Here is a 12,058-nt window from a genome sequence, read left to right on the forward strand (position 1 = left end):
GGCCCCCTGCCGGAGAGGGGAATCATCTCCCGGAGGACTCTACACCGCCATGGTCGCCTCCGGAGTGATGAGTGAGTAGTCTACCCCTGGACTATGGGTCCATAGCGGTAGCTAGATGGTTGTCTTCTCCCCATTGTGCTATCATTGTCGGATCTTGTGAGCTGCCTATCATGATCAAGATCATCTATATGTAATTCTATATGTTGCGTTTGTTGGGATCCGATGAATAGAGAATACTTGTTATGTTGATTATCAAAGTTATGCTTATGTGTTGTTTATGATCTTGCATGCTCTCCGTTATTAGTAGATGCTCCGGCCAAGTAGATGCTTTTAACTCCAAGAGGGAGTACTTATGCTCGATAGTGGGTTCATGCCTGCATTGACACACGGGACGATGTGAGAAAGTTCTAAGGTTGTGTTGTGCTTGTTGCCACTAGGGATAAAACATTGATGCTATGTCTAAGGATGTAGTTGTTGATTACATTACGCACCATACTTAATGCAATTGTCCGTTGCTTTGCAACTTAATGCTGGAGGGGTTCGGATGATAACCCGAAGGTGGACTTTTTAGGCATAGATGCGGTTGGATGGCGGTCTATGTACTTTGTCGTAATGCCCAATTAAATCTCACTATACTCATCATGATATGTATGTGCATTGTCATGCTCTCTTTATTTGTCAATTGCCCAAGCTGTAATTTGTTCACCCAACATGCTTGTTCGTCTTATGGGAGAGACACCTCTAGTGAAGCTGTGGACCCCGGTCCAATTCTCTTTCTTGAAATATAATCTACTTGCAATACTTGTTTCTACTTGTTTTCTCTGCAAACAATCATCTTCCACACAATACGGTTAATCCTTTGTTACGAGCAAGCCGGTGAGATTGACAACCTCACTTGTTTCGTTGGGGCAAAGTAGCTTGGTTGTGTTGTGCGGGTTCCACGTTGGCGCCGGAATCTACGGTGTTGCGCCGCACTACATCCCGCCGCCATCAACCTTCAACGTGCTTCTTGGCTCCTCCTGGTTCGATAAACCTTGGTTTCTTTCTGAGGGAAAACTTGCTGCTGTGCGCATCATACCTTCCTCTTGGGGTTGCCCAACGAACGTGTGAAATACACGCCATCAAGGTATTCGTAGTGTTCTTGGTCATGCTGGGTTTTATAGGAGATTTATTAAAGATTTCTCCAAGATTTCAAAGCCTCTTACTAATCTTCTTCAAAAAGATGTACCTTTTGTTTTTGATGATGATTGTAAGGAAGCTTTTGAAACTCTAAAGAAAGCCTTAACAAGCTTGCTCCTATAGTTGAACCTCCTGATTGGAATTTACCATTTGAAATTATGTGTGATGCTAGTGATTTTGCTTTGTAGGCGTCTGTTCTTGGACAGCAAGTAGATAAAAAATTAAATGTTATTCATTATGCTAGCAAAACTCTCGATGCTTGCTCAAAGAAATTATGCTACTACTGAAAAAGAATTGTTAGTCTGTAGTCTTTGCTTGTGATAAATTTAGATCTTATATTGTTGATTCAAAAGTTACGATTCATACTTGATCATCTTTGCAATTAGATACCTTATGACAAAGAAAGATGCTAAGCCGAGGCTTATTAGATGGGTACTTCTTTTGCAAGAATTTGATTTACATATTGTAGATAGGAAAGGTGCTTGATAATCCTGTTGCTTGATAATTTGTCTAGATTGGAAAATATTGCTTATGATCCTGTTCCTGTTAATGATAGTTTTCCAAATGAACAATTGGCTGTAATAAAGGTGAGCTCGCGAGACAGTCCTTGGTATGCTGATTATGCTAACTTTATTGTTTCCAAGTACTTGCTGCCAACCTTTTCAGCTCAGCGGAGGAGGAAATTCTTTTATGACTTGAGGCATTATTTCTGGGATGACCCACACTTATATAAAGAAGGAGTGGATGGTATTCTGCGAAGGTGTGTTCCCGAATATGAACAACAAGAGATATTGAGTAAATGTCATGGCAATGCTTATGGAGGACATCACGCCGGAGATAGAACCGCGCAAAAGGTTCTACAATCAGGTTTTTATTGGCCAACTCTCTTCAAAGATGCAAGGAAGTTTATTTTATCTTGTGATGAATGTCAAAGGGTTGGTAATATTTCCAGACGCAATGAAATGCCTATGAATTATACTCTTGTTATTGAACCGTTTGATTGTTGGGGATTTGAGTTCATGGGACCTTTTCCCTCTTCAAAAGGTAACACTCATATACTTGTTGCTTGTTGATTATGTTACTAAATGGGTGGAAGCCATACCTACAAAAAGTGCTTGATGGTGAGACCTCTTTAAAAATGCTTTTAGATGTTATTTTTCCTAGATTTGGAGTACCTAGATATATTATGACTGATGGAGGTTCTCATTTTATTCATGGAGGCTTTAGAAAAACTCTTGCTAAGTATGGTATTAATCATAGAATTGCTTCCGCTTATCACCCTCAAAGTAGTGGTCAAGTAGAATTATCAAATAGAGAAATTAAATCTATCTTGCAGAAAACCGTTAATAAATATAGAAAGAATTGGGCTAGTAAATTGAAAGAAGCACTATGGGCTTATAGAACTGCTTATAAAAACCCCATGGGAATGTCACCTTATAAAATGGTCTACGGAAAAGCTTGTCATTTACCTTTAGAACTAGAACACAAAGCTTATCGGGCTGTTAGAGAATTAAATAAAGATCCTAAACTTGCCGGTGATAAGAGGTTGCTACAATTAAGTTCTTTAGATGAATGGAGAAGTGAAGCTTATGAAAATGCTAAACTCTTTAAAGAAAAAGTTAAAAAATGGCATGATAGAAGGATCATCAAAAGAGAGTTTAATATTGGGGATAAAGTCCTATTGTATCGGTCTCGTCTCGGATTCTTTGCGGGGAAATTACTCTCGAAATGGGAAGGACCATATGTTGTTGAGGAGGTGTATCGTTCGGGAGCAATTAAAATTAGCTCTCTCCAAGGCAATGCTACGCAAGTGGTGAATGGACAAAGACTCAAGCATTATATCTCGGGTGATTCTTATAATGTTGATGTTGATATTATTCAAGTGGAAACACCGGAGGCTTTCATCAAAGGACAAATTGATAGTCCGCCAGAACTCGACTTTGAATAGGTAACAGTACTGGTAATGAAAAGTTCGCGATTTACTTTCCGAACAATATTTTTTCTGTTTTTGGAAAATATGAAAAATTACGAGATCGAAACGGAGTGGAAAAGACGCACGAGGGCGTGCCACCACAGGCCGCGCGGGCCCCGGCCTGGCCGCGCCGACCTATGGTGGCACCGCCTCGTCGCCCCTTTCCGACTCGGTTCGACTCAGTACTTTCCGTTTGTTCGAAATTTTTTATTATATAATCCCCCGGACCCCTGGAGGTCCGTATATCGTTTTCTCGACGTGTTTTGTTTCGAGCTGTTTCTGCCAGGATTTGTTTTGGATCTAAAGCCATCATGTCTTCATCGGGAACTCCGAAGGATAGCTCCTGCAAGGATGTTGGCAACTTGTACATGGAGGAGCTGAGGATGCACCCAAAGGAGTTGATGCTCGTCGAGGGAAAACTGCAGATCAAAGATGTTCAGGGCCCCAAAAGAGAAGGAAGCTTGGAAGACAGGATGGAGAAGCTAGAACAAGAGGTCTTCAATTACAAGAAGATGGCCGAGCGTGAAGTGGATATCTTTCACAAGATTGTGTCTGAACTCATTGCTGAACACGAGAAGGAAACTGCAAAGTTATGGGGCGACATCCTCTCACTTCACGACACCACCAACAAACTCCAAGCTCAACTCTATGACGTTCATAATCAGAGCTGTGAGTATGAAAACGAGGTTTAAACACATAAGCCGTGCTGCTAGTTTCAGGATTCCCGAGACCAAGATGTCATTTGTTGATGGAGAGCCTCTATCTTGGAAGTCTGAAGACGGGAATTCATCACCACCATTGCCAAAGGAGTAATCCATCATCGGTATTGGCATCCCCTTGGTTTGTTCCAAGCTTGGGGGAGTGCCGCGGTATCACATTATCATTACCTTTTTACTTTTTACTATCAAGAAGTGTCATATCATGAGTAGGGAAGTTATCGTATAAGATGGGTTGCGGTGTGGAAGTATCTCTCCTTTAGTTTGTCTATGTATCCCTTGGTGTGAGTTATCGTTATGGAATATTAATGAGAAGTCTTATCATTTACATATTGCACACCTTATTTTAGTTTGCAATTTCTACTATATGATTGATCTTGATTTTAGTATTGGTACCACTTTGGGAGCATTAAGTAAATCTCTTTGGTTTTGGCAAACTTAGCAATGGTCAATAGCGACAACACTTTGAGTTTAAGAAGAATAGAGGAAATAAATGTAGAAGATGTTATTATCTCTCTTATCGGTTCTTAGCTTAGTATTCTGAAGTTAAAACTGTTTGTGCTTACAAGTAAGATGCATGATTGTTTCTATCACATGTATATTTGTTTGTTTCCCTCAACTCCTATGCTTACTATTTAACCTTGCTAGCCAAAGACCTGTACTGAGAGGGAATACTTCTCGTGCATCCAAACCTGAACCCAAACATATGCCATTTGTGTCCACCATATCTACCTACTGCATGGTATTTCCTGCCATTCCAAGTAAATACTTCATGTGCTACCTTTAAACAACTCAAAATTTATTACTTCTTATTTGTGTCAATGTTTTATAGCTCATGAGGAAGGATGTGGTGTTTTATCTTTTAGTCTTGTTAGGCAGCCTCCACTAATGGACTAGTGGTTTCATCCACTTATCCTATAATTTTGCAATAAGAGCTGGCAACGGGGTTCCCAGCCCCAATTAATCAACTTTCATTAATAATTCTCTTCACATGTTTTGCCCTGATTCATCGGTAAGCAACTTAATTTTGCAATAGACACTCCTCCATGGTATGAGATTGTTGGAAGGCACCCGAGGATTCGGTTAGACATGGCTTGTGTAAGCAAAGGTTGGGGGGAGTGTCATCCTTAAATAAACTAAAGTACATGTGTAAACAAAAGAGAGGAGGGATGATCTACCTTGCTGGTAGAGATAACGTCCTTCATGGGAGCCGCTCTTTGGAGGTCTGTTTGGCAAGGGGGTTAGAGTACCCGCTACCAGTCGTTGACAACAACAAACACCTCTCAAAACTTTACTTTTATTCTCTTTATATGATTTCAAAACTGAAAAAGCTCTAGCACATGATTTAATCCCTGCTTCCCTCTGCGAAGGGCCTGTCTTTTACTTTATGTTGAGTCAGTAAACCTATTTCCCTCCATATCAAGCAAGCATTTGAGTTGTTGTGATCAAACTATTATATTGTGATTTGCTTCATCATGTTTTTACTCTTTCTTGTTTAGTACAAGTTTTACCTGAATGACTATAGCTTTGAAAGTCATCAATGATTAATATGATTGAGTATGCAAGTTTACCATAAGCTTTAATATGAGCGCGCTGCTCAATAGATATGTATAATCTGTTAACTGTTCTCTGACCAAGAACAAAGTTTGCCATCACCAATTATGATTTTTTATGCACCTTTATTTGTGATTACCTTACACTTGTTTCAAGATTGAGTTATATGAGGAAGTTGTTTAATATAATGTCTTGTGTGAATGAATATGATGCTTCTTGTCCGTATTTTGTTTATCGACTCTTCACTCCATAAACATGCGGTCCTGTTTACCGAGTTCAGTTTCGCTTGGGGACAAGCGAAGTCTAAGCTTGGGGGAGTTGATACGTCCAATTTGCATCACTATTTTATATCATGATTTGCTCGTTATTCATTGATATATTTCATATTGGGACACAATACTTATGTTATTTCATCTATTTTGCATGTTTCATGATTATTTGGAGATCGAGCACCGGAGCCGGGATTCTGCTGGAAAAAGCACCGTCGGGATGCAATATTTCGGAAGATCAAGCTGTGGAAGGAAGTTTTACCAAAAATCCTATTTTTCCGGATGACGAAGGAAGACAGAAGGGGAGCCGGGTGGACCCAAGGTGGGCCCACACCATAGGGCGGCGCGGCCCATGGCTCGGCCGCGCCACCATGTGGTGTGGGGCCCCCTCAGCCTCTTTCGCCTCCTTTTCTTCGCGAAACCCTTCGTCCCGAAGACCTAAGCCACGAGAGGAATCCTCACGAAGGGTTACGGTCGCCTCTGCGGGGCGGAGAACACCGAGAGAGAAAAGAGCTCTCCGGCGGGCGAGGAATCCGCCGGGGAAATTCCCTCCCGGAGGGAGAAATCGACGCCATCGTCACCGCCATCGAGCTGGACATCATCTCCATCACCATCATCATCATCTCCACCATCATCACCGCCATCTCCACCGCTGGACATCGTCACCACCGTAGCAATTTGGGTTTGATCTTGATTGTTTGATAGGGAAACTCTCCCGGTATCGATTTCTACTTGTTATTGATGCTATTGAGTGAAACCATTGAACCAAGGTTTATGTTCAGATTTTTATCCATCATCATATCACCTCTGATCATGTTCCATATGATGTCTCGTGAGTAGTTCGTTTAGTTCTTGAGGACATGGGTGAAGTCTAAATGTTAGTAGTGAACTATGGTTGAGTAATATTCAATGTTATGATATTTAAGTTGTGGTGTTATTCTTCTAGTGGTGTCGTGTGAACGTCGACTACACGACACTTCACCATTTATGGGCCTAGGGGAATGCATCTTGTACTCGTTTGCCAACTGCGGGGTTGCCGGAGTGACGAAACCTAAACCCCCGTTGGTATATCGATGCGAGGAGGGAACGCGGGATCTCGCAGTTTAAGGTCGTGGTTAGATTTATCTTAATTACTTTCTTGTAGTTGCGGATGCTTGCAAGGGGTATAATCACAAGTATGTATTAGTCCTAGGAAGGGCGGTACATTAGCATAGGTTCACCCACACAACACTTATCAGAACAATGGTCCATAAATTGTTAAAGCTTCCATAAAAGCAGTATGTAGCGAAAGCACTAGACTAAAATCCCGTGTGTCCTCGAGAACGTTTGGTCATTATAAGTAAACAAACCGGCTTGTCCTTTGTGCTAAAAGGATTGGGCCACTCGCTGCAATTATTTCTCTCGCATTTTACTTGCTCGTACTTTATTCATCTGTTACATCAAAACCCCCTGAATACTTGTCTGTGAGCATTTACAGTGAATCCTTCATCAAAACTGCTTGTCAACACCTTCTGCTCCTCGTTGGGATCGACATTCTTACTTATCGAAGATACTACGATACACCCCCTATACTTGTGGGTCATCAGTCTGCTCATTGTCCTAGTTAAATCAACATTTTGCTGATAATTTTGGCTTGCCATGAGGATCTGCTTGATTTTATTATTGGCCATTTGGAAGATGATATAAGTTTATTTGGTAATTAATAAACTTGAAGTGGTGACTTCCCCTCAAAAATAAAACTGACCCAACTGCAAGTTGTGTACCGATGCTAGGGTTTATATATTGAAACTAGCTCCAACTGACGTGTGGTGGGCCAAGAAGCAGTGGGGTCAGCTTCACTTTACCGACCCATGAGCATTCTTCTAAAACGAAGAAGTTGAAAAAACTAAACTGATTAGAGTGGGATTTGAACCCAAGCTTGTGCCCTTCGAAATGGACTACTACTAGCAAGCTTGCTCATTGTCCTAGTTAAATCAACATTTTCCTCATAATTTTTGCTTGACATGAGGATCCGCGTGATTTTATTAGTGGCCATCTGGAAGACGACATAAGTTTATTTGGTAATTAATAAACTTGAAGTGGTGACTTCCCCTCAAAAAAAACTGACCCAACTATCGTGTGCCGATGCTAGGGTTTAGGATTTTTCTAAAACAAAGAAGTTGTAAAAACTAAACTGACCGGAGCATTTTTCTAAAAAAAAAAGAAGTTGCATTTTTCTAAAAAAAGAAGTTGAAAAACATAAACCGACGGGAGTGGGATTTGAACCCACGCCCTTTCGGACCAGAACCTTAATCTGGCGCCTTAGACCAACTCGGCCATCTGATCGTCTACACCAATCGCATTTGCAATAGCTCTATTTCAATTACCAAGGCTGCTTCTGTCACCAATTTCCAACTAGTTGCTCCAGCTGGCACTGGTGAGCGACAGTGTGCTCAGATAACGAGACTGTGATCCTTCAGTTCGGAACAATTGAGAATGACGTTTCTTCAATGGACTACTGGCGGCTTCTGTCGGCATTCCAAGTGTTTGCTATTTGACTCACTAATTTTGACACAGAGTTGACCTGTAAATAGGTTGCCCAACTCAGTGTTCTTATCTTCGAGCATCTGAAGATGAAATTGACAAAAGGACAATCTATTCTCACGAGATTTATCTGAATCTTAAGATTTACTTATCAGGAGGCAGCATATTTAATTAACTATCTTAAGATGTGGCATAACGTCATTCCAGATTTCTTATAACTCGGAATGAGGTACTCCGTATCTTATGCGTTTGGAATTTTCTTGCCTGGACATCCATTGTGAATTGTGTTTTCATGATAAGGATACAACAGCCTCCAACCATAACCTCAAGCTACTAGCTTGTCAGGGACTAGAATCGATGGATTTCCAATCATGGAGATTTACCTTGTTTTCTCACTACCTCAAGAATCAAAATCAATGCAAATCCATACGGCATCGGCATCAGTCACAGTGCAGGCAGTCACATGAATATGATGCACTGCAATCAGGAACTTCCACATCCAGCTTGAGATGTTAAAAACAAGCATAAAGGTTAATTATCAGCACAACGAAGTATCGAACTGGATTACATTCAGATGTTGAAAAATGGCATCAAGGCTACCAATGCATCGAACCAAATCACAGGTATTTCCAAGCTTTCTGACCAAGACGAATCTCTAACGAAGCACGATGAGCTAAGTCAGGCCATCTCCATTTCCGCGCTTTCAGAAGCATCCAAGTGCCCAGCTTGATCAGAAGCGCCACCGTCGCCAGAATCTGTCTGCATCTCCTATGATCGCAACAACAGCACACCAGCAATCAGCAAGTGTGACAGACAGACACAGTACTAGGCAGCATTTCGACAGGTTCAGGCAACAAAACATTTACCGGAAAAGGCGCGGTGCGGCCGGCGCCCCAGCCGAGCAGGCGGCCGACGGCGTCGCCGAACGCGCGGTGCGCAAGCCTCCTCCTGGTCCGGGCGACGGTGCCGGCGTGCTGCACCAGCGCCGCGCAGCCGGGGAACCTCTTGCCCGCCCTGACGCCGACCCCCTCGCACACCAGGCACAGGAACCGGCCCGTCTCCCGCTCCGCCTCGTAGAACGCCCTCAAGCCCGCGTCTTTCTCCAGCAGGTCCGCGAAGAACCGGGTCGCATCATTGCCTCCCTCTTCCTCCCCATCCTCCTCCTCGTCGTTGTCGGCGTGCTCTCCGAAGAACGCGCGGGCGGCCCTCACCGCGGCGGCCTGGGGGCACGTTGCCGCGACCGGCGGCGGGGGCGGCTGTGTGGGGGGTTCCGCTGGAACGCCCCAGCTCCGGTCGGCGGAGGGTTCCGATGGAGGGCCCCAGCTCCAGACGGCGGACCGCGGAGGAGGGGGCGGGTCGCACGGCCACGGCTTGTCGTCGGGTGGCGCGCCGGAGGGGGAGATGGCAGCCCGGCGAGGCGGGGCGCCGAGGGGTTCCCACTGCTCGAGGGCGAGGGTGAGGCGGTCCTGCCGCTTGCGCTCCCGTTTCTGCTCCTTGTGCTTGCGGCGCTCCTCGCGCTTGAAAGCCGTGGACTTGGCTGCCCGGAGGAAGGGCTGGTGGCTAGGGTTTGGAGCCGGGAAGGCGGCGGGCGCCGGATCGGGCTCCATTTGCCCTGACGGCGCCCGAGAGCTGCGCCAGTTCAGCTGCGGAACGGGATGGACGAAACGGCAGTCGAGTTCGATTCCGGGAGGGTTTTTGCTCAATTTCCGGGGGCTTTTTTGTTCTACGAAAAATACGCTGCGCGAACGGGCCCGTAGGAGAGGCCAGCGGGTTGCCAACGTATTATTCATGTGGGCCTCCTTGATTTCTATTTTCTTCAAAACAAAATTGGCATCTATATTCATAGGGAAAATTTGTCATAGGACATCGTTATTTTCTAGCGTTTGCTGAAACATACCGCCCGATTATATATTTATCAGGTACCATTACAATTATGTGACACATTTGGCAGAACACACCACCTCACTTAAAATGTATTTTTTTTTTTACTTTTCACTAAGTCAGGCGGTGTGTTCTGTCAAATATGACACATAATTGTAATAGTACCTACTAAAGACACAATCGAGCGGTGTGTTTTGGCAAATGCCACAAAATAATGATATCATGTAGCAAATTTTCCCATATTCATATGGATAATCCATAATCGCGTCGCACCGAGGTTCCTATCGGATAGGACTTCCTCAGTTCCACCAAAATTGTCTTAATTTTATCAAATTTTGGATATATCTATCTATTAAATGGTGTCTAGATTCAACTATTTTTTAACAAAGTTAAGATAATTTTGGTGGAACAGGGAGTACTACAATCTTGTGCTGTCATTATGGAACCAAATTTCAGGATACAGGAAACCCAAATATGACTTCAAAAGGATTGGTGTGGGAACAGATTTGTCAATCTTATAGAGCAACCTATCACTACGAAACCAAATTTCATGATACCATTGCAATCGTGTGGGGACTTCCTAAACAACACATTATCTTTTTCAAGAATACGCCATGAAAAAGACTAGATGCCGTAGTTACATACCTCGAGCACACAACCGCATTACGAAAATAGATGGTGTTCATTGTGTGCTCTCACATACACATGCTACACCACACCACCTCATCAAATGTAGAGCAGCTAATCGTTGTGCGGCAATCGTGTTGGTTGATCGGCAGGCCATGTCTCCGGAAAACTCACCCCAAAGATGTGTGCCTTTCTCGATTATGTTGGTCCATCCTTATGCATTCAACCACTCCGGGCGTGTTTGTAGCCTGCATCAGATTCCTGCATCACTAATGTAGTGGGAAGAAGTCCCCTGCGTATCGTAGACGGGTCATGGGCCATAAAAGTCACGTTGTTTGGTGGCCTGTATAGAATTTTTTCGGCCCCGTAGAGATTTGGCTATGTCCGTTTGGTAGGTCGGATTTCAGGACTTGTAGCAGCCTAGACCGACTCCCTTGTTGTTTGGTTGCAATCCAGAATCTGCTCCTGCTTACCTCTTCCCTTCAGTGGCGAGGTTACCAGCCATCAACAACACAAGCAATAACACAATTCAGGCAAACTTAGCACTGATCATAGTTCAAACACGGTCATAGTTGATGATACAGGACGATCATAGTTCACGACACACCAGAGACGATCATAGTTCAACACACGACAGGAACATCAACTAGACACAGACAAGGTAGCAGCGACACAGAACCAAGTAAGCTTCAGACATGACTTTGAAAGACGACACGCCTAGTGGCGTCGCCATGGTAACGACACCTGGTCATCACCTCAGTGCAGGTGTGGTCGAAGATGACCACACTGTACTCGAAGGTGGACACCTTCTTGAAGATGAGGAACTAGCCTATCGGCAGCCGATGAGCGACGGCGAAGCCCGCCCAACCCTGGTCGATGTGTGCGTCATCGCCTTCTCTCACCGTAGTCATCCAATTGCAGCCAGTGTTGGTGGTGACGATAATGTTCGAAGGGATTTCTCCGAACCACCTGACGAAATCTTGAGGGATCCGGAGCCGGCTGAAGGTAGGCCTGAAGACGATGCGCAGGACCTGGTCCGGCCCTACGTCCGGCTGGAAGTGGCCGATGTTAGCCGCCCTTCGCTTCTTCGACGGTCCCTCCTCGGGGGTCTCAGTAGGTGGCCCAAGCTTCAGCCTCTCAGTCTGCCACAAGAACACATGGCATTAGAGGTGTGCCTGCTCACAAGTATATAGATGAAAACGAACATTGAAAACATGTGATGCCTCATACATTGGCTCACACGGCAGCTTAAGGGACTGCCCTCAAACTAAGTCTAGTGTGCAAGTAATCACAGACACATGACTAATTTTGAGAGCAGCACCTGCCTTCTAGTGTAT

At 44.1% G+C, this 12,058-nt stretch overlaps 1 protein-coding gene and 1 non-coding gene across 2 annotated transcripts; both read right to left on the reverse strand.

The window, feature by feature from the left end:
* Positions 1-7,934: 7,934 nt before the first annotated feature.
* On the reverse strand, positions 7,935-8,018 carry TRNAL-AAG. Its single transcript has one exon. It is a non-coding gene; the product is annotated as a tRNA-Leu (tRNA).
* A 681-nt stretch (positions 8,019-8,699) lies between these two features.
* LOC124666247 (splicing factor, arginine/serine-rich 19-like) lies at positions 8,700-9,839 on the reverse strand. The gene is made up of 2 exons (XM_047203596.1): positions 9,080-9,839; positions 8,700-8,972 (listed from the first exon to the last, which is right to left on the reverse strand). Exons 1-2 carry the CDS (start codon positions 9,818-9,820, stop codon positions 8,892-8,894), a joined length of 822 nt encoding a protein of 273 aa, XP_047059552.1. The 5' UTR covers positions 9,821-9,839; the 3' UTR covers positions 8,700-8,891.
* Positions 9,840-12,058: the final 2,219 nt, after the last annotated feature.

The sequence above is a fragment of the Lolium rigidum genome, chromosome 1 (genome assembly GCF_022539505.1).
Source record: "Lolium rigidum isolate FL_2022 chromosome 1, APGP_CSIRO_Lrig_0.1, whole genome shotgun sequence".
NCBI lineage: Eukaryota > Viridiplantae > Streptophyta > Magnoliopsida > Poales > Poaceae > Lolium > Lolium rigidum.